At 39.7% G+C, this 23,535-nt stretch overlaps 1 protein-coding gene across 3 annotated transcripts in view; it reads left to right on the forward strand.

Moving 5' to 3' along the window:
• The first annotated feature begins 4,123 nt into the window (after positions 1-4,123).
• Positions 4,124-23,535, forward strand: part of PTPN22 (protein tyrosine phosphatase non-receptor type 22) — a 233,985-nt gene continuing 214,573 nt past the window's right edge. For all 3 annotated transcript variants that reach the window (XM_073667164.1, XM_073667163.1, XM_073667162.1), the window contains exon 1: positions 4,124-4,618. In XM_073667164.1, coding sequence (XP_073523265.1) covers positions 4,532-4,618 — 87 coding nt within the window. In that variant the 5' untranslated portion in view covers positions 4,124-4,531. The remainder of the gene's footprint in view (positions 4,619-23,535) is intronic.

A 23,535-nucleotide genomic window follows, 5' to 3' on the forward strand; every position in this document is an offset into this window, starting at 1 on the left:
TTTGGAAACTAGACCCCTTAGGGAACTTATCTAGATGTGTGGTGAGCACCTTGCACCCCCAGGTGCTTCACAGAAGTTTATAATATTGAGTCGTAAAAATAAAATTTTCACATTTTTCTCACAAAAAATGTTTTTCATCCCCTAATTTTGCATTATCATAAGGATAACAGGAGAAATTGCACCATGAAATTTGCTGTGCAATTTCTCCTGAGTACGCCAATACCTCATATGTGGGGGGAAAACCACTATTTGGGTACACTGCAGGGTTCGGAAGAGAAGGAGTGCCATTTGACTTTTTGAATGTAAAATTTGTTTGAATAATTAGCAGACGCCATGTCGCATTTGGGGAGCCCCTAATGTGCCTAAACAGTGGAAACCCCCCACAAGTGACACCATTTTGGAAACTAGACCCCTTAGGGAATTTATCTAGATGTGTGGTGAACACCTTGCACCCCAAGGTGCTTCACAGAAGTTTATAATATTGAGCCGTAAAAATAAAATTTTCACATTTTTACCACAAAAAATGTTTTCATCCCCTAATTTTGCATTATCATAAGGATAACAGGAGAAATTGCACCATGAAATTTGTTGTGCAATTTCTCCTGAGTACGCCGATACCCCATATGTGGGGGAAAACCACTGCTTTGGTGTACGGCAGGGTTCGGACGAGAAAGGAGCGCTATGTTGGCTGGGATAGGTTGCAGACACCATGTCACATTTGAAGAGTCGCTGACATGCCAAAAAAGCAGAAACCCTCACAAGTGACCCCATTTTGTAAACTACACCTCTCAAGGAATTCATCTAGGGAAGTAGTGAGTATTTTTTAATTTTTTAATTTATACCATTGGGCAGTGAAGAAAACATAATTATATTTTTACCACAAAAAATGTTTTACCCTCAGCTTTTACATTTTCACACAGGGCAATGGGTAAAAATGGTGCCGAAATGTGTCACACAATTTCTTCTAAAAGTGGCAATACCCCATATGTGGCTGTATCGTACCGCTTAGCCATACGGTGAGATCTGGGGGGGGACGGAGTGCTATTTGACAATTGGAGAACAAATTATTGTAGAATAGGCATTTGGATTTGAGAGCACAAAATTTTCTGAATTTATTTTGGGGGTAAGGGCCATTTCGCTTTTCCAGAGCCTTTCTGCTACCAGTAACTTGGAAGTCCCTTATATTTTTAACAGATGACGGACCTGAGTGGGGACTAGCTTTTTTTGAGGACTGAGTTGAAGCTTTTATTGGGAACATTTTACGTAACATTTATCTGGCGCTCTAGGCTGAGTACTTACATCGGGGTTTCCATCTAAATTTCCAAGTGATTTAATTCAGACGAAACCCCTGCGGGATCCATTCACTGTAATGAGGCAGCAGAGTTACTCTGGACTCCGTCTGGCCTCTGTTTAGCGGTGTCCTTTTGTCAGAAGTGCACAAAACTGTGGCCAACCGCACTTTTATGCACGCTTAAAAAAACTGACACCGTGGGATCACAGGCCAGACGGCATCCACAGTGGCCTATATCTGCCTCATTACAGGGAATCTTCCGTCATGGGTTCCTTCTGAATCACGTATTTCAGAGATTTACACGGAAACTCTGGTGTAAGTGCTCAGCGCAGAGCGCAGGATAAATGTGTGCCGAGCCATACTGCGATCTTTGGGAGACATAATAAACAAATCAGTAGCAGGTGAAGAATTGGTTTTATTTATTTTTTACGCCGTTCCTCGCGCGGTATAAGTGATGAGATTACTTTATTCTTCGGGTCGGTGCGATTACAGAGATACCAGATTTATATCGGGTTTTTATGACTGACAGCTGTCACACACTAAGAGACGCTTTTTTTTGCAAAATCTAGTTTTTGCATCGCCATATTTTGAGAGCTATAATTTTTCCATATTTCAGCCGACAGAGTCATGTGATGGCTTGTTTTTTGCGGGACGAGTTGACATTTTTATTGGTACCATTTTTGGGTACGTGACATTTTTTGATCACTTTCTATTCCATTTTTTGGGAGGTAAAATTAACAAAATTCAGGAATTGTTTTTTGAGGTTTTTTTTTATGCCATTCTGCGTGTGGTAAAAGTGATAAGGCTGCATTATTCTTCGGGTCAGTACGTTTACAGCGATCCTACACTTACTGTATTTTTTATGTTTTGGCGCTTTTACACAATAAAACAATTTTATAGAAAAAATATTTTTTTTGCATCGCTTTATTCTGAGAGCTATAACTTTTGTATTGTTTGGCTGATGGAGCTGTATGGTGGCTTTTTTTTTGCGGAACAAGATGATGTTTTCAGCGGTACCATTTTTATTTCTATTTTGCTTTTTGATCACATTTTTTTCCACTTTTTGTTTGGCGATATGAAAAAGCATAGTTTTTTGCTCCGTTTTTAATTTATTATTATTACGGTGAGCACAGAAGGAGTTAATTAGTGTGACAGTTTTATAGATCGGGTTGTTTCAGACGCGGCGATACCAAATATGTGTACTCTTTTTGTTTTTGCATAAATATACAGATTTATTGGTTTAATATTTTATTTATCTATTTTTATTTATTTTGTGATTTTTTTTTAACAGTTTGAAAACATTTTTTAGACTTTTTTTTTACATTTTTACTTAGTCCTGTATGGGCCATTAATTTTTATTTTTCTTATCGCTGTTCTCATGCAATGTAATAGACGTATTACATTGCATGAGAAGTTTGCTGACAGTTTCACACTGTCTGTCTCCTGCTAGAGTTCAGCAGCAGGCTGAGCCTAGCAGGACACCATATATGGCAGATCTGGAGGCGGTCATGTGACCTCCAGCTGCCATAACAACGGCAGGTCCTGGAAGGCATCAGGGGGCCATCGGAGAGGTAAGTGGACGACCCACTCTCCTCTCACTATCTTCTATATGCCGCGATCACTATAGATCGCGGCATATAGAAGATAGCAAAGGGTTAACATCATTGGGACCTGATCCAATCAGGTCCCGATGATGTCCCCTGTCAGAGCTGTCGCTCTGAACTGCAACCGCAGCACTTGCAGGACCCTGGGGGTCCTGAGGGCTGCGGGACCACCGACCGTTCATAAACGTCGGCGCTGCACAGAGCCCAGGCAGCGCCGACATTTATGTACACTGGGCGGTCGGGAAGCGGTTAAGCAATTTATGGAGAATATGGCCTGAGAAATATGAGAGTAGGTAGCAGACCAGAAACCCGACACCCTAGAGCAAGCAGTCCAATTGGCCGATGAGTTTACAGCCAGTTGACCCAGTCACTACCCTAGTAGCAACACTGGGAGTGCAACAACAGTGGAAAGCCAGAGCTGGATCCATTGAGGGTAAGTACTTGATGAGTTTGTTATTTTATTTTCTTTACACATTTTTGGGACCAATTTACTGAAAGTGGACATCCACTATAAACTGGAATGCTCATTTTAAAGGGAATCTGTTAGCAGATTTTTGCTATTTAATATGACAGCAGCATAATTTAGAGCACAAGACCCTGATACCAGGGATGTGTCACTTATTAGGCTGTGTGCTGTAGTTTCAATGCAAACAGTGTTTTATCAGCAGGAGATTAACACTGCCAGGACTACATGTCTTGTGCACAGCAGTCAGGCTAATCTGTGTAACCCCACACCCATCACTGAGTAGCAGCTTGCTCACAATGCACAGTGTGCACAGGAAGCTGCCAGTCAGGGATGTGGGCGAGGTAATACACAGAGCAGAAGACTTAGCTCTGCTACATTTACATTAGACAAAACAGGTATTCTATGAAAACGATACCAAGCAGCCCAGTAAGTGATATATCACTGGAATCAGGCTTTCTTGCCCTACATTATGCTGCTCTCAGATTGTATAGCAAAAACCTGTTGAAAGATTCCCTTTAACAACAGGATTGTACTATCATTCTGATGTGGATTTTCAAAGTAAGTACACCAGCATCGACAGGACTATCAGATCTTTTTATTAGTATACTCAGTTAGTATTGTGATATCTGGTGACAGACAGACTTTAATCATGTAACAAACTCATCTACTTTGCATATATTTGACTGCCCTGTGGCCCTAAAATAGCACAAGTGTATGTTCAAAAGAGCGACAAGCTGGTGATCTGTATCAACAAAGAACATATTGTGTATGAGACAGAGGAAGAGGTAACCAGATATTGTCACAGCAGCAGCAGCAGCGTGTAGTGTGTAGCGTATGTGCACAGCCCTCGGAGGGATGTGTGTTCTCACAGCTGCCGTGTGAAACGTCTACTGCATTATCAAGCTGAACATTTTCTACCACAAAGCTAAGAACTCGGGCCCTGAATAATAACCAAACCTCTCGCTGTACATGATATCAAACTGGAAGGCAGTAGGACCCAGTTCATTTCTGGTTTATCTTGACCACAAGTAGATGTCAGTAATAGCTTCCGCTTCAAACTTTATTCTTGTTTAGCGCTGTAGTGATGTTTGCTAACCACACTCTTCGCCTCTGCCTGGTGGTCTCAAGAAACGAAAACTTCATGTGACCATATTCACGACTGGTCTCGCAATGGAGCAGAGAGAAATCATTCAGAGCTATATCAATGGTTATGAAAGAAAAAGAGCAAAATCCGAAGAGTTTGCCAATGATTTCATGGTAAGACAAAGCTTAATGTAGTCATTGTGTAGTTACGTTATTTCGTATGGTTAGTTTTTCATGTACTTGATGCCCCGCGTTCGCCTGTAATAATACATCAAGAGGTCAGGATATTGGGAAATAATGTCTTCAGAAGAGCGGTACTCAAGTGGTAAGTGACATAACACTGAAAGAATATGGTGGTCTTCTATAGGGGTGGTCTCCTCAAGCATATCAGTATGGCCAGCATGCATAATATATGGTGCAACTTAAAATATGTCACAGGGAATAAGGACTGGAAACTCCTCTAGTCTTCTCGATGAGGTGGTCTTTAACTTTATTTGTCAAAAAAAAATGAAAAAGGCATAAAAAAAAATATTTAGTAATTTTATAATGATAAAAAAATAATAATTACATGATCACAGAGGCCGATTGCTAAATCCTCAACATATGAGACATATACATATATACATATATATATGTGTATATACATTCCTGCAGTGCAGTGGACTATGACCAAATCTGTTCTGCTAGATATTAACATATTATTTTATCTGATTTGCTGCATTTTTTGAGAAAAAAAAAATATTGCAAACTCATCTTACATAGCAACCCAATTAAACATGAATTGCCTTTGACTTGGACAAACACATTCATAAAGGGCTAGATCAAGAGGTCGCACATAGCAGATGTATGACTTTGCTAGAGTTGTATTTATGGCTGGAGTTATCCTCATAGAGGCTCGTCATTTTATATAGTTGGTCAGCGTACACAGCGTATAGGAGCGCTCTTGTTTGATCACCATATTAATTTACCTTCCCCTGCAGGTTGCACTTCAGTCATATAAGCCGGGCTGTGGCGTTGGAGTCGTGAAGACAGTCGGAGTTAATATTACTTAGTCAGTAAAATGTACTGACTTCGACTCCAGTTCTTTTTTAAAAAGATCTATTATTAATATTGTATCATTTCTTTTTAATTCCATAGGAAGTTTGCAAAGTTTAGAAATGTTAATAATACAAATATATTTTCTTTTCTTTGCTCTACGGCTCCTGTTTTTTAAGAAACAGAAATAATTGAACTGGGGTTTTCTAGTGGTAATAGAAAATGAGTTATCACCTCTCTGTGTTCTATCCTGCTGATTGTTATAGGTATCGTTATTGTTTTATTTTTTTTTATTTATGAAATATCAATAGTACCATTGAAAATAGGAACCTCTGATATATCTTATTAGGAGAAATTGCTTTCTCCTCCTGGACTGATCAGTCTCAAAATTCTCAATTCACCAGTAAAATTTGTCTTCAGTGAATACAGATTTTCCCATTCCTGACATAGAACATGGACGTTGGTGCTCATAAAGTTGCAAGGAACTTGCCGCAGAATGTTTGTGTCTGCACCTATCTCCTCCCTCCTCCTCCCCCATCTACCCTCCATAGAATTTTAAAAGCACAGACTGTCATCTCCTGTCTTAGTAATGGGAATAACTGTTTTCATTAAATACTGATTTTACTCATTTTACCCATGAATTCAGATTGAAAGATCAGTCCAGTGGGAGAAATAAGCAAAGTTATCTGATAAGATATATTACAAAATTTCTTATTTTCATCTGTATATTGATTTATAACTAGTGTTGAGCCACCCCCGTAGTGTTCGGTTCGGTTCGTCGAACACCGGGATGTTCATGGAACTGTTCGTCGAACACCTTAGAACACTGTCGTACACCGTCGAACACAGTTAAAACCAATGGCAGGCAAATAAAAACACATAGAAAACACCTTCAAAGGTGTCCAAAAGCTGACAAACTGCTCAGAAGACACTCTCTTTAAAAAAGCCGGCCGGCAATTCAGCATCGGTACCCGACAATTTAGAATAGAAAGAATAGAGCATCACACATAGATTAGATAGATAGAAACATGTCAGTCACATATATAAGAAGTACAGTGACAGTGTTGGTTACTGTACTTGTCATTTAGTGTTAAAGGATTTATTAAAAAAAATATTTATTAAAAAAAATAATAGTGTTTTCATGCACCGTCTCCTTAAAAAAGCAGGCCAGCAATTCAGCATCTGTACCCGACAATTTAGAACAGAAAGAATAGAGCATCACACATAGATTAGATAGATAGAAACATGTCAGTCACATATATAATAAGTACAGTGACAGTATTGGTTAGTGTACTTGTCATTTAGTGTTAAAATAAAGGATTTATTAAAAAAAAAATTGGCGTGTGGTTCCCTGTAATTTTAGTCTCTAGCGGAGGTTAAGCAGACGCCTGGGGCATATGTTTGAAACCTGGGAAGGGGGTAATACACACGGAGCTTCCCAGGCTACTAATATCAGCCCCCAGCTGAATACCTAGCCTTTACTAGCTATTAAAATGGGGGACCCCCCCCAAAAATGACGTGGGGTCCCCCCTATTTTAATAGCTAGCAAATGCTAGGCAGACAGCTGGGGGCTGATATTAATAGCCCAGGAAGGGTGCCATGAATATTGGCCCCCTCCCAGGCTAGAAACACCAGCGGTCAGCCGCCCCAGAAATGGCGCATCCATAGAATGCGCCAATTCTGGCACTTAGCCTCGCTCTTCCCACTGCCCTGTAGCGGTGGCAGTGGGGTAATAGGGCTGCGGTTGATGTCAGCTTATAATGCCAGCTGACATCAAGCCCAGGTGTCTATAATACACCCCCATTACTAACCCCATAGTCAAAGTTAAAAAAAACACAAACACCCAGAATAAAGTCCTTTAATTGAAATAAACACACAATTCTTTATTGTTCTAAATTAAACCATACTTACCATCACGCCCATTCCAGCTGAAGCCAACGATCTCCTGCAATAAAAATAAAATAATAAACCAACATCATCTTTACTTTTCCATGGTTCCCAGGATGACTCCAGCTCTGCTACATCGAGATGACAGGCTGGATCGCAGCCAAAAGCTGCCATCCAGCTTGCCATGCCCCAGACACTGAGAAGCGCAGGCATGCTTGCGCTCCTCAGTGTCTGGCTGTGACGGCATCCAGATGAGCCGAGTTCATGTTCAATGAACTCAGCTCACCTCATGCACGTCACTGACAGCGTGGGAGAATTCTCCTGCGCATGCGGTGAGCGTGAGAGAATTCTCCTGTGCTCATGGCAAGTGCAAGCGCAGGAGAAACTTCCCACGCTGTCAGTGACGTGCATGAGGTGAGCTGAGTTCATTGAACATTCACTCGACTCATCTGGAGCATGCCTGCGCTTCTCAGTGTCTGCGGCATGGCAAGCTGGATGGCAGCTTTCGGCTGCGATACAGCCTGTCATCTCGATGTAGCAGAGCTGGAGCCATCCTGGGAACCATGGAAAGGTAAGGATGATGTTGGTTTATTATTTTTTTTTTATTGCAGGAGATCATTGGCTTCAGCTGGAATGGGCGTGATGGTAAGTATGGTTTAATTTAGAACAATAAAGAATTGTGTGTTTATTTCAATTAAAGGACTTTATTCTGGGTGTTGTGTTTTTTTTAAATACTTTACTAGAAATTCATGGCGGTCATGTCTAATATTGGCGTGACCCCATGAATTTCGGGCTTAGGGCCAGCTGATAATACCAAGCTAGCCCTAACCCCTTTATTACCCAGTGAGCCACCGCACCAGGGCCCTGGATGAGTTGGGTACAGCGCCAGAAGATGGCGCTTCTATGAACGCGCCCTTTTCTGGGGTGGCTGCGGACTGCAATTTGCAGCGGGGGGGGGGCACAGAAAGCTTGGGCCTCCCTGCACTGTGGATTACAGCCCCCAGCTGCCTAGTTGTACCTGGCTGAACACAAAAATAGGGCGAAGCCCCATGTATTTTTTTTTTTAATTATTTCTTGAAATAATTTAAAAAAAAGGGCTTCCCTATATTATTGTGTCCGGCCAGGTACAAATAGTTAGCTGGTGGCTGGGGGCAGCCTATGGATGCACCATTTCTGGGGCGGCTGACGGCTGGTGTTTCTAGCCTGGGAGAGGGACAATATTCATGGCACCCTTCCTGGGCTATTAATATCAGCCCCCAGCTGTCTGCCTAGCCTTTGCTAGCTATTAAAATAGAGGGGACCCCACGTCATTTTTTTGGGGGGTCCCTCATTTTAATAGCTAGTAAAGGCTAGGTATTCAGCTGGGGACTGATATTAGTAGCCTGGGAATCTCTGTGGGTATTACCCCCTTCCCAGGCTTCAAACATCTGCCCCAGCCATCTGCTTAACCTCCGCTAGAGACTAAAATTACGGGGAACCCCACGCCAATTTTTTTTAAATAAATCCTTTATTTTAACACTAAATGACAAGTACAGTAATCAACACTATCACTGTACTTATTATATATGTGACTGACATGTTTCTATGTATCTAATCTATGTGTGATGCTCTATTCTTTCTGTTCTAAATTGTCGGGTATCGATGCTGAATTGCAGGCCGGCTTTTTTAAAGAGACGGTGCATGAAAACACTATTATTTTTTTTAATAAATCCTTTAACACTAAATGACAAGTACAGTAACCAACACTGTCACTGTACTTATTATGTATGTGACTGACATGTTTCTATCTATCTAATCTATGTGTGATGCTCTATTCTTTCTGTTCTAAATTGTCGGCTACCGGTGTATGCCGCTGCTGAATTGCCGGCTTTTCATGTTTCACTGTGAGCACTGTTCCCATTGATTTGGGCAATCACTGTAATGCCACAACCACCATGGCTGTGACATTACAGTGAGTGGCAGACAATCCCTGCATGATGTGAAAAAATCCAGTTACGCTTTTGGTGCACGAACAGTTATCGAACATAACCTTGAATAGCCGAATATTTTGCAAATCGTTCGAGTTCGTCGCCCAAAACAGCTCGAATTTGAGATTGGCAAACAGTTCTAGTCGAACACCGCTCATCTCTATTTATGACATAAAAATTAAAATTATGGTTACTCATTAAAATTTCTAAATCAGAGCTTCACATATTCAATAATGAAGTTCCTCTTCTAATGACTAGAAGAAGAGAGAAGAAGCTGGAGCCTGGAAAAATAGAGGAGTTGAAGTTGGAACATCAGCTTACCAACTTCCTAACCCTTCATATAAAATCGGCAAAGGAACCCCAGGTGGCCAGTGTAGCATTTCTGATCTACCTAGATGTGTGGACCTTATATATGGCCTAGTGTGCACCTAGTCTTTGTACTTTCCACTTGCTGTAATAGACATCAGAATTTAATGCTATATTGCTACGATTAAGAACATTTGTTTGTTCAAAACGCGTCAGTTGAATCTCTCGCTGGTGTGACCTTAATTCTAATTTGTGGACAATAAAGCCGTAAATTTTGTATCTTCAGAAGAGTGTTGGACTTCTCTTTCTTTTGTTAAGAATCACAGGTCTCGTAATGTTGATTGTCATTGCTCTAGGTTCTAGAATCCATTTGGCAAACTATAGCCTGCATTATGTGTGCTAGATTGCTTGGATGAGTTGTTGATCCAAAGATTTATCCTCATTGTCATATCTAGGCTCAAGATAAGTCTTCACTTAATATGGTAACACCTGACAACTGCCACATAGTTTGCCTACCTCTGTATGAACATCGCTAGATAACAGGTTAATCTAGATGGACTTCTGCCTTATTATGGTCTATAGCAATATATTACATGCTTTTAATCCTTTTGTAAGGTTATCTGCAAGTCACATTTAAATGCACCGTGCTTATACCATGCTGTCCTGGAAAGCAAAGATTTGTGGAAAATGTCTCCATTTCTTTGGACACAATCGGCTTCCAGATTTTTGTAAATATAAAACTCTTCGCCATTGTCTTGCAGGAGTTGCCAGTAGAATATTTTGGCAGTTTCGGGACGACTTGACTCCCGTTTTTAGACATTTTGGTGCTGAGGGCACCAGCCTTTGTAATTTGTACCTACAGTTTGCTGAAAGTGCCTACTAGGTAGAAGCAAATATTTGCCAAAACCATTCAACCACTTCTTTTGTTGAAGTGACTGATAATAACATTGCCTTTATATCATTTTACCAACTCTATGCACCGGTACATTAGAGGTTAAGATGGGAGTTCACTTTTTCCCATGACATCAATATAAAATTGTGTACAGATATTCCCTCCCATACTCATATGTCAGATGACAGTAATCAGGGCAAGAACCCAAACATGAAGAAACCATTATATCTGGAGATGTAGCTGGTGCGTAGAACAAGAAAGATGGAGCTTTAATAGTCTGATTATAGCTAGCTACTTCTCAAACCAAGTTTGAGGATACATATTTTACAATGCATACCACAATTTTCCACTACATATTATGTTTATCCCTTAAAAATGATTAGATTCCATAGCAATACACTACCGGCTTACTAACCTGACGCTTTTTCATTATTTACACAAATTACAAATATTAACCGTTTTTTTATTATTTTGTTGTGACTCATTAAGTTTTAGTTGTTTATTTATATACACTATTGGAACAAATCAGCCCAGGAGTGTATATTCATATATATAAAACATAAGAGGTAAAGCCCCACTAATAACCCCTCTAACAGGTCAATAGAATATAACCTTTATTATATATTTTAATATTTTAAAACTTGAATTAGGAGATTCCCATTAAAGGGAACCTGTCACCAGCAAAAACGCTATTAACCTGAAGATATGAGGTTAATCTGCAGGTTAATAGCGTTACTAACCTGCCCGGTGTCCGCATGTAGCCAAAATTAACTTTATTTTCCTGGCAGCATTCGGTTTCAGTCATGGCCCTTTAATTTAAAATATGACATAACAAAAAGAGACAAAAATGTGATAAAGACGCATGTAAAAAAAACACAATGAAAGAATGCAAGTAACCTAATAGGTGCAGAAACGCTGCCAAAAATCTGCCACATCAAATACTCATCATGCAAACTTAGCCTAAGGCCACGGCCCCACTATCAGTATTTGGTCAGTATTCGGTCAGTATTTTTTCTCAGGAGTGGGAGCCAAAACCAGGAATGGGTGATAAATGCAGAATTGGTGACTTGTTTCTATTATACCTATTCTCTGATTGTTCCTCACCTGTTTTGGCTCCCACTCCTGAGAAAAAATACTGAATGAATACTGACCAAATACTGATAGTGGGGCCGTGGCCTAATGCTAATTTCACAGGACCACCAGAATGGTAGCAGCCGATCCCCTGGGTTCCAGTAGAGATCATCCATATACTGATGGGAACAGAACGATGATGCTGTTCCCATACAGTGCCATGTTATCTCCTGTTTACAGCCTAATGTGCTGCCTGTAATGATGATTTTTATACCAGCAAAAACGATCCATTCACCCAAAGAATGAATGTTGTGCTTATTCGTCAAGGTGATCGTCGTGATGTTTTCACTAGTCGATAATCGGAAATTTTTGTCAGCTCATTAAATACACCGTTAGACTATGTTCACACGTAGCTTAAATGCAGCATTTTTTCTGCTGCTTTTTATCTGCATTCTTTCTACAGGTGTCCGCATCACAATAAGCAATAAAAATCTTCTCTGATTATTGCATTTTTTGCTGCATTTTTTTCATGCTTTTTCATCTTTAACCCCTTTACTCCCGAGGGTGGTTTGCACGTTAATGACCAGGCCAATTTTTACAATTCTGACCACTGTCACTTTATGAGGTAATAACTCTGGAACGCTTCAATGGATCCCACTGATTCTGAGTTTTTTCGTGACATATTGTACTTCATGATAGTGGTAAAATTTATTCAATATGACTTGCATTTATTTGTGAAAAAATCGGAAATCTGTTGAAAATTTTGAAAATTTTGCAATTGTCAAGTTTTGAATTTTCATGCCCTTAAATCAGAGAGATATGTCACACAAAACAGTTAATAAATAACATTTCCCACATGTCTACTTTACATCAGCACAATTTGGAAACCCAAATTTTTTTTTGGTAGGAAGTTATGAAGGTTAAAAGTTGACCAGCGATTTCTTATTTTTCCAACAAAATTTACAAAACCATTTTTTTAGGGACCACATCACATTTGAAGTGACTTTGAGGGGCCTTTATGACAGAAAATACCCAAAAACAACACCCTTCCAAAAGCTGCACCCCTTCAGGTGCTTAACAGGAATTTTTGGAATGTGGAAGAAAAAATTGAACATTAAACTTTTGTCACAAAAATGTTACTTTAGACCCAATTTTTTTTATTTTCAAAACGGTAACAGGAAAAAATGGACCCTAAAATTTGTTGTGCAATTCCTTTTGAGCACGCCGATACCCCATATGTGTGGCAAAACCACTGTTTGGGGACACGGCAGGGTTCGGAAGGGAAGGGGCACCATTTGACTTTTTGAATGTAAAATTTGTTCAAATAATTAGCGGACGCCATGTTGCATTTGAAGAGCCCCTGATATGCTTAAACAGTGGAAACCCCCCCCACAAGTGACATCATTTTGGAAACTAGATCCATCAGGGAACTTATCTAGATGTGTGGTAAGCATCTTGAACCCCCAGGTGCTTCACAGAAGTTTATATCATTGAGCCGTAAAAATAAGATTTTCACATTTTTCCACGAAAATGATCTTTTAGCCCCAAATTTTTTATTTTCATAAGGGTAAGAGGAGAAAATGGACCCCAGAAACTGTTGTGCAATTTCTCCTGAGTACGTCGATACCCTATTTTTGGGAAAAATACACTGTTTTGGCGCACGGCAGGGTTTAGATGGGAAGGAGCACAGTGTGACTTTTTGAACGCAAAATTGGCTGAACCGAGAGCGAACACCATGTTGCGTTTGGAGAGCCCCTGATGCACCTAAATAATGGAAACCCCCCACAAGTGACCCCATTTTGGAAACTACACCCCTCAAGGATTTTATCAAGGGGTATAGTGAAAATTTTGAACCCAGAGGTACGACACAGAATTTGATAACATTAGGTCATCATATTGAATAAGTTGTCATTAGTCTTGAGCGCAAGTGCTCGCTACTTGAGTTTGCATCGGGTACTTGGGTACACGCCATGTATCGCGGGTGCTCGAGTGACATGCTTGAGTCCGTGCCCCGCATGTTTCACGGTTGTTAGACACCCAAAAAAAACATGCTAAGATCGCTCGTGCATGGCAGGCAATCCCTGCAAGGTTTTTTTGGCCGCAAAGCATATGGGGCGGAGACTCGAGCATGTCACTCCAGCACCCACGATACTCGGTGCATCCGAGCACCCGATGCACACTCAAGTAGCGACCATTTGCGCTCAACACTAGTCGCCATATCGTCATCATTTTTCTTTTTCTTTACTTTTGAAAAAATCCCAACCCCCAACACAACCCTAATCCTAGCACAACTCTAACCCTAGAGTTTATTTTTTACGCCATTCCTCGTGCAGTATAAGTGATTAGGCAATTTTATTCTTCGGGTCGGTGTGGTTACAGTGATGCAAGATTCATATCAGGTTTTTATGATTGACAGCTGTCATACACTAAAAGACGCTTTTTTTGCAAAGACTAGTTCTTGTATCGCTATATTTTGAGAGCTATTTTTCCATATTTCAGCCGACAGTCATGTGGTAAAATTGATAAGGTAGCTTTATTCTTCAGGTCAGTAAGTTTACAGCGGTACCACATTTATATATTTTTTTTTATTTTTTGGCGCTTTTACACAATAAAAACTTTTATAGAAAAAATAATTTTTTTGTATCGCTTTATTCTGAGAGCTATAACTTTTTTATTTTTCGGCTGATGGAGCTGTATGGCAGCTTGTTTTTTGTGGGACAAGATGACGTTTTCAGTGGTACCACATTTATTTACATTCATCTTTTTGATCGCGTTTTATTCCATTTTTTGTTTGGCGGTATGATGATAAAGCATAGTTTTTTTGCTTTGTTTTTTTTTTTTTTTTTACCATGTTCACTAAAGGGGTTGACTAGTGGGACAGTTTTATAGGTCTGGTCGTTCCAGACGCGGCGATACCAAATATATGTACTTTTATTGTTTGGTTTTTTTCATAATAATATTCATTTATGGGTACAGTATATTTTTATTTTTTGGGGATTATTTTTTTTTATTTTTTTTAAATATTTTTTTAATTTTTTTTTTTCACTTTCTGATACCTTTTCTTCTTTTTATACTTTGTCCCACTATAGGACTTTCACTTTTGCAGTCTGATAGCTTGTATAGCATAGAGATGCAGCAGCAGCATCTCTATGCTATACAGGCTCTCAGCCTGCATGCAGAAGTTACATTGATCGCGCACTGCGCATGATCAAAGTAGCTTCCTGATGGCTGGTGACCCGGATGTCGTCATGATGACATTGGGTCACCATGAGAACCAACAGGTAAGTATCAGCAGGTAAGTATCAGCGCTTACCTCCTCTTGCCACCGGAATGCTGCGATCGACTTTGATCACAGTATTTTGGGGGTTAATGTGCTGGGAGTGGTGTGGGACCGCTCCTAGCACATAGCACTGGGTGTCAGCTATGACAATCAGCTGACACTCGGCGGCGATCACCAGGGTGTACTAATACGTATCTGGCCCAAAAGGCCCAGGGCACAGATATGTATTAGTATGGCCTTTGTCAGAAAGGGGTTATAATACAACAGTTTTTTTTACATACTTATTTCTGGCTCCCTACTGAGAAAAAATACCGCAAAAAATTCACAGTAAAACAGCGTCTTTAGACGTCTTCAGATGCACAGTGGGTGAGAGCTCTCATGAAATCAAATTTACTTTGCTTAAACAGTTAACCCCTTACCGACATAATTCAGTTACTTCATGTCAGCTCCATAACTTTGATGCAGGCTCAGGAACTGAGGAGATCAAAATATTGTATCTACCCCAAAAATGGTATCAGTAAAGACATTGACTCAGGGCGCAAAGAACAGGCCGTCACACAACTCGACCATCCAAAAATTAGAAATGTCCAGCTCTCAGAAAATTGCGACATAAGAACATTTTTTTTACAAATTTCTGAATTTTCTTTTACCACTTAAATAAAAAAAACTATGATGATTGGTATCGCCATATTCATACTGTCTTAGAGAAACATATCACCAAATAATTTTCACGATATATTGAACACTGTATATGGCGTATGTATATACTGTATATTTTTATTGGTACCATTATCAGATACATGTGATGTTTTTATTTTAATTCCATTTTATGGATGAGGTGATTAACAAAGCAAATTGGCCTTAAGTTTTCATGCAACTGGAATAAAGCAAAAGGATTTTATTTATCGGCGAGTGCTGCATTTATCATTCCACTTCGGATTCGAACTATATTCTTTTTTATTGCTGAGCCTTGAAGTTGGAAATTGTGTGCTTAGAGTGCCCGCACTGATGATACATTTTTATTATAGATATGGCAATAGTAAAAAATATGTTTATTTTGTTTATTTTTTCGATTCATTTTATTTAAAGAGTTACTTTTGTTTCCACTTTTTCTTTCGTTAATCAAGTACATATAAGAAACTCTGCAATATAAGGAGGCTCTCCACGTATAAGTCACTTCTAATCCCCCATACTACTAAAATCTGACTTAATGGGGTTGTTCCCTTTCAGTACATGAATATTCCCAGCTGCAGGTTATTATAATAAAAACCAACCACATGGTACTCACCTTCTTCAGATCCACTAGTGAGTCTCCGCCAATATTTTCTGGGTCTGGCAACCAATCAGTCAGCTCAGAAGCTCTGTTAGTGTAGATTACGCCCCCTTTAGAGTCACTGAGTGCACTGATTTGCTGCAGCGCCTGTCGATGTAATGTCAGTGCCACTGCCAATGTCAGTTAATGGGAGCAGCGATGGAGATAGGCCAGTGGACCCAGGAAAGTTGAGTACAGTGTAGTTTGTATCTTTATGATAACCTGCAGCCAGGGACATTTGTTTACTTAATGGGAACAACTCCTTTAAGAGATGAGGTGGACTTTCAGCTCACTGAGAGATCAGGTTACATGGTGACCATAGAAGTCATTGGACAGTAGAAGGAGGCTTCAAAGAGGAAAAATGGCAAGGACATACAAAGATGTTGGTAATGCTTTCTACTAAGTGTTTTATTTTATCCCATTGTTGGATATACTGCTACACTGTTCAGTACTGCTATACAATGTCCTAAATTTTGTCACTCTTTCTGAAGGCTTTATACAGGTAGGAGTGAAGGAAAACCTCTGTTTAATGGAGAAATCATAGCAGTTATTCTCCACCTACTAGCTCAAAGACAACTGACAATTAGAAAGATCTTTCTTTGGCACCATATATGGACTTTACAATGTGATTTTTCACTCTTACACTCTACTATATTGAATCTGTGCAAGTAAATATGCACAGGCACCTGTTTGGGCATACTGGTAGGCATACAGAATTAAAACTCCTGGGTAACTTTACCAGTTTTTGGCTCCTAGCAAATTATTACATCAAGCTGAAGTAAGGGGTTAATATTACAAATGTAAAATTGGATTTCACATAATATTTTTATTTGCAGTATATGCTTTGGGTGGCTTGGATTTTACTATTTTCCAATTCAAGCAAATATGTCAGACCCTACTTCCTTATTTTATTTCTTTATCTACAAAAAGGTTTCATTCGTTAGGTTAACATGGAAAACTTCCCCTCATAGAAAGCTTCACCCTGGGTAGAGAATAGATATGGTGCTTAAAATCATGCATCATGTGATCAGACTAAAATAAAAAAGGGATTTATTTATTTCCACTCTATTAACTAACGACTCACCACTCCCATAACTGATTCCAAAAATGTCTCATTTTTAATTTTGAATTTGATTGAAAAAAAATAGAGCCTGTAAGTAGATCAATGATGCAAGGTATATAAAATTTAGTAAATTGTTTTTACCAAAGTAATTTTTTTCATTTTTTCGATCTTTTACTTATTATTTTTTACGTTGCTTATATAAGCTTTAATGTACTCTACAGATCTAAACAACAGTGCTATACATTGACTGTAAATGTCATTAGTTCCTGCCATTAAAAGGACTATTAAACTTTATATACTTACTAGCATCTATTTCACCGACAGAAAGTTAAAGTTGAATTTGGTGGGTTCGATTTTCAACTTTTATTTTAACATAAAAATATATTTAAATTTTTAATAGACTCACTCTGCTGTAGCTCCAACGCGTTCTCAGAGACCATGAACTCAATGACACCAGTACGCCACTGTGACGGGTGTGTCAGAGGTGACAGTCGCCCTGCAGTTGGTTTCAGGAGATCTCTACGTTTGGCATTACAAACATCTTCTTAGAGGCTGTCTCTAGGACCCAGCAGCTACCTCCCTCTGACTAGTTAACACCCTGCCTGGGTGTATAAATACCTGCTGTGTTTCAGAGGGAGGTGGCGGCGATATTCATTACTACTTGTGAAAGCTTTAGCAAGAGCAGTACTTCGTCCTCTCTGGAGCTTGAGGACGTGTGGGCATTTGTCTGGAGTTCATCTAAAGCTAAGCAATTTCCCCCTCTTTGTCCACCCCTGTTGTCTATAGTGTTTAGTGGAGATCGACTAGATCCCTTCCCTAGCCTTAGTCATACGCCAGTGAAAGACAGGGCGAGGCATGCGTGCGGCAATTGGTGAAGAGCCAATACAGGGACTAAAGGGGAGACAGGGTGACTTTAGATCAACCTAGGAGGTCTCCACTTCCCTTTGTGTTGCACTAATCTTTCCCACACCTTGCATGACAGCCACAAAAGCAATCACATGTCCTAAATGGGGTAGGTATATTCTCTGGGTGTATACGTGCACATACTGAATTATGGGTGCAAGCACAAACGAGAACATATTCTATACTAATGTTCAGACTTAGGCTAAGTGCCTACGATGCAGAAATGCTGCATATTTTTTCTGCATCTCCCTGGCAGGAAAAACACATGTGGATTTTACATGCGTTTTTCCTGCCAGGTAGAAGCGTTTGTCAAGCGTTTTTGCATGCATTTCTGCATGTGGGTTATCAAGCACTTTTCCAAGCGATTTTAGCATCACTTGGAAAATTGCTTGACAACTTGGTCACACTATATAAATCCATGCAACCGGCATGGATTTAAATAGTGTGACCAAGTTAATAGTTAAAAAAAGAATAAAAATGGTAAAAAATAAAAAAAAACATTATACTCACCTTCTGATGGCCCGCGGTCTTCTCTCTGCGTCCGGTCTCTTGTACGGCTCGCGGTGGTGTAAAAGGACCTTCCATGACGTCATTTAGTTATATGACAAGTCACGCGACCGCCGACGTCAGCGTTCGCGTGACCTGTCACATGACTAAATGACGTCATGGTAGGTCCTTTTACACCATCGCGAGCCACCGGGGAGCCAGGACGCACCACATAGGAGACCGGGGGGAGATCGGAAGGTGAGTATAATGTATATTTTTTATTTTAAATTCTTTTTTTTTTAACAGGTACTAAGACCCGGGTACCATCCGCACATTGAATCGCTCAATATCCGCATGTGTACATGTAGTCATGCGGATATTAAGCGATTCAATGCAAGTCAATGGTGGCAATTACGCTGCGTGTCCACAAAATTAATGGACCTGCTGCGGATTTTTCCACAATGATAATCCGCAGCGGAAATTTCCGCAGCATGTGCACAACACATGCGGATTATCATCGGGGACCATGGGGCACGTATTACCAAGTGTCTTTAAGCATTTTTGCTGTGGAAAATCCGGCCGCAAAAACGCTTGAAAAACGCATAGTGGGCACGCAGCCTAAATTCCAGTTCTGCAAGACAACAGTGCCAATCACTTTTCTTTTATAGATCTACAAAACATTTTTCACCTTTATTCAAAGGAAGAAGTGTCTACAGTGCTCACCAGTGAAAAAAAAAAACTTTCATACAAAATTTTATTTCTACATGATATTTGTCCAATGGGTTCTAGGATGTGAATATCAGGCCATTTCATGTTCACGTTTATGCTTCATCATTACACTAATTTACAGGTTGTCGGAGCGTACAACTGCAGGATTGTTCTGTGGAGTGACTATCTTGCAAAAAAAGCAGATGCCCTAAACGACCGGCGATTGGTAAACCTTTACCGATTGGCAGTCATTTAAACGAGCACTCCCATCAAAGTTTTTATCCTCTTAATATATTTCAATCATCATATTATTCAGCAGTATGCACTTACAATTGCTCATTTTGCCTTTCTACCCAGATAATTCTTCTCTTTTCTCTGCTCTCTTGTCCCTGCATTTATCATTCCTCGACTCCTGACCCAGCTGCTCCCTCCTCCCCCCTGCCAGGACTTATAACTCATACATGGAAAATTAACCTCCTGTTTCTACATAGAGCTTAGAAGGATTCATCCAGTCAGTTTTTAATCACGTGATGTCATAGACCTAATGGAAAACAGAATTACCTGGGTAGAAAGGCAAAATGGCAATTGTAAGTACACAGTGCTATATAATATGATGACTGCAATTAAGAGGATAAAAATTTTTTTGATAGGCATGCTTCTTTAATAGCCTGTTTAAACAGGTAGACCACAGTAAATGATGTGCAATGAACAATCTGTACTAGATCGTTCAGTTCACATAGGCTGGCATTGTTCTCATCAGTGTGAGTCCTGTTTATACAGGTCGATGATTTTTTGCGCTGCCCAAAGAATCATTTCAGTCTATGAAGAAGCATTGATCAGCAGCCTGTTTACACTGAAAGATTATCGATAACGACCGTTATACTTGTTCATGATTATCTTTCAGTGTAAATGCAGCTTTATGGTTTAAGTGCATGTACAGTAGATCCTCTCTAGATTGTAATGTATGACTTCTTGGTTCTTTCCTCTAACTCTCAATGTTGTTGGCGATTGTTTGTGATGTTGAGAATTTACATAAAGGTTGCTGCATGTCCTGAGGATAGCAGTTTACTCTCCTACAATGTCTGTAGCTGAATGATTCTGATGAAAGAGGGAGAAACTGCAGCACAGCTGAGTGGTACAGATCTTTTCCTTTGCAGCGTTGCATAAATCCCAGGTCATTAAATATATCTCCAAGAAAGACGAATGTGTAAGACAGTAGGGCTGACCCTGTTCTGCCTTTTGATGATCTTACAGTATTTACTGTTCCCAAAATTTCTTGGCTTTCCTGCCAATTATAATCGTTTAATAAAGACTTAATTTCACCTCTGGAAATGTTATGCAGGGTGTAGACTAAATCCCCATAGGTCTCCCGGAAGGATTTCACAAAAAGAAACATTATACATCTGCTGCTATTTGTAAGTCGATTTGGAAACATCGAATTTTTTCAGATTTTGTTAACATTATTTTGGTAAAGCTACTACTGACAAATAGTTAAAGGAACCGTTCTCTTCCTTTGTTTTTATTCCTCATGGGAGTGTATAAATAAATTGACAACTGGGTGTTAACAGTCACTTTATAATTTTTATTACAATTAAATTGTAACACTATTGGACCCACTTAGGCCAACTGCTACATACAAACCATTTGTCCATCATTCAGTGACATGTTAAAACAGGCAGACCACACTTCCATGTGCACAGTATGATCCTTACTATGATCGTTCTGTGCACATGGAACTTCATGTTGTGTGTTTAACCCCATAAAGAACCACGTCCACTACCATTTTTATTGTTTAAATGTGTGTGTATGTGGCTGTAATGTAATGGGAGTGAATTAATATACTCGCCTACCTGCCGCTCCCTCCGGTGTTCTGCACCGTTCTTCTTCTTTTCTGAATGATGTCACCGCTTTGCAGACTCCTCCTCATCACGTGACTTTTACAATGTAAACTTATAAAGCTTAAGAACGAGGCTCCATAGGCTTTCATTGTAACAGCAACTTCTGGCTCACGCATAGAGAGCAGAATGAGGCGGCAGGTTTCATTTCCATTGACGTCACTGAGAAGAGCAGAGGAACAGCGCTGGACACCGGAGAGAGCGGCGGTAGGTAAGTATATTAACACACTCGCACTACATTACATGCATGTGCACACACATTTAAACAATAAAAATGTCAGTGGGAGTTCTTCTTTAAGGACAGGGCATTTTTTCCTTTTTGCACTTTTGTTTTATCCTCCCCTTTTATTCCAAGAGCCATAACATTTTTATTTTTCCATCGACATAGCTGTGCAAGGGCTTGTTTTTTGCAGGACGAGTTGTATTTTTGAATGACAGTATCCATTTTATCATGTGGAGAGCAGGAAAAACATCAACATATGGAGAAATAGCAAAAAAAAGTTCAATTCCGCAATTGTTTTTTTGCTTTTTTATATACAGCATTCATTTTGCGGTAAAAGCGATTGAGCAATATTATTCTCCTGGTCTGTTCGATTACAGAGATATCAAAGATGTATAGTTTTTATTTCATTTAAGTGGCAAAAAAAACAGGAATTTATAAAAAAAAAAAATGTGACACCATATTCCAAGACCTGTAAGATTTTACATTTTCGAGAAATGGACCTATGTGAGGGCTTGTTTTTTATGCCTCGAGCCAATAAGTTAAATATTTTATTGATAAAATTTTGGTGTAGATAACAATATTTTGTTTGCCTCTTAGTACATTTTTTGGTGTTTTTTGTGGTGGCTGAAAAACCACAATTCTGGCATTTTGATTTATTTTCTCGTTACACCGTTTATCGATTGTATAATTTATTTAATATTTTGATAAATCAGACTTTTATGAATGCAGCGATAACAAATCTGTGCATTTAAAAAAAAAAAAATGTATTAAAAAATGTATTTCTTAATTTCCAATGACAGGAAAGGGAGGGGGTTATTTGAACTTTCATTTTTTATTTTCTTAACGTCTTTTAAAACATTTTTTTTACTTTTCACTGTATTTGTTAGTCCCTTTAAAGGGCTTGAACCTGCAATCATCCAATAGTTTGTGCTCTATACAGGAATACCACAGTATTGCTGTATATAGCAAAATTCACAGTCTCTTATGAACGTCAGCCACAGGCTGGCTTTCACAGGAGTGCCGTCATGACAGGCAAAGGGTTCTGGGGCAGACCTCTGGCCATCATGGCAACCCATCGGCAACCGGTGATCATGTCTAAAGAGTGCCGATTGGCGCATGGGACGATGCACCCCCCCACTGCCACGTTGTAAATGCCGCTGTCACAGATTGACACATTTATCACAGCCATCTACTGCCAGCAAAGATGCGGGCTTGGCTTGCGAGCCCACATCAAAGTCAGGGAGGTGACATATGACGTACCCAATACGTCATATGTGGGAAAGGGGTAAAGCTTGCTTTTGTGTTTTGCATGTTTATTCGGTGATTGTCAGCTTGTTTAGACAATGCGATAATTGCGAGACTAGATACACAGACTTACTAAAATAGACACGTCAGAACAAATGCCAGCTCATCATTATTCATAACCTCATAGACTGATGATAGAAGCAAATTCTTAATTTTCCGCACAACTTTTAAATTCCCAGAATAATTTGTAATAGATGTAGTTTCCAAACAGAAGTAGACAAAGGAGGGGAAGTATAAACAGGTCAGATCAATGTTTGATGAGGCCATTGGGAAAAAAAGTACTGTCATTTCATGTGGAGTAAATTTTTCCCTGTGTTTTTGAACAATAAGTTTACTTTAGTAAAATATATTTTCAATACCATAAATTTTAAAAATATTAGTGTTCTCATTTTTAGCACCACTCCAGCATTTTTTTTCTCACCAATGGAGTAGAGCTTTAAACGTCGTAAATCCCCTGTCGTGGTCATATACTCGCCCTCTGGCATCTTCACCGTTTTTCAGGGCTGGTCCGGTCCCGTGGCGCCATCTTGTGAGCGTAGCTTCTGACTGGCTGGAAGTCAGTAGCTACATCACAAGCTCTCAATGCCAGTCTATGAGAGTCAGAACAAGGCTGTAATAGACTTACATTGATTAGTGACCTCTGGCGCGCTCCATGAAACACTGCAGGAGACGGACCGGAGCGTGGTGGGGAGAAACAGATGAAAGCGCCAGAAGCTGAGCATCAGACTGGGGGCAGGGGTCTTGGATATTAAGCACCA

The sequence above is a fragment of the Phyllobates terribilis genome, unplaced genomic scaffold, assembly GCF_046119375.1.
Source record: "Phyllobates terribilis strain yellow unplaced genomic scaffold, ASM4611937v1 Scaffold_2__4_contigs__length_985480577, whole genome shotgun sequence".
In the NCBI taxonomy this organism is placed as follows: Eukaryota; Metazoa; Chordata; class Amphibia; order Anura; family Dendrobatidae; genus Phyllobates; species Phyllobates terribilis.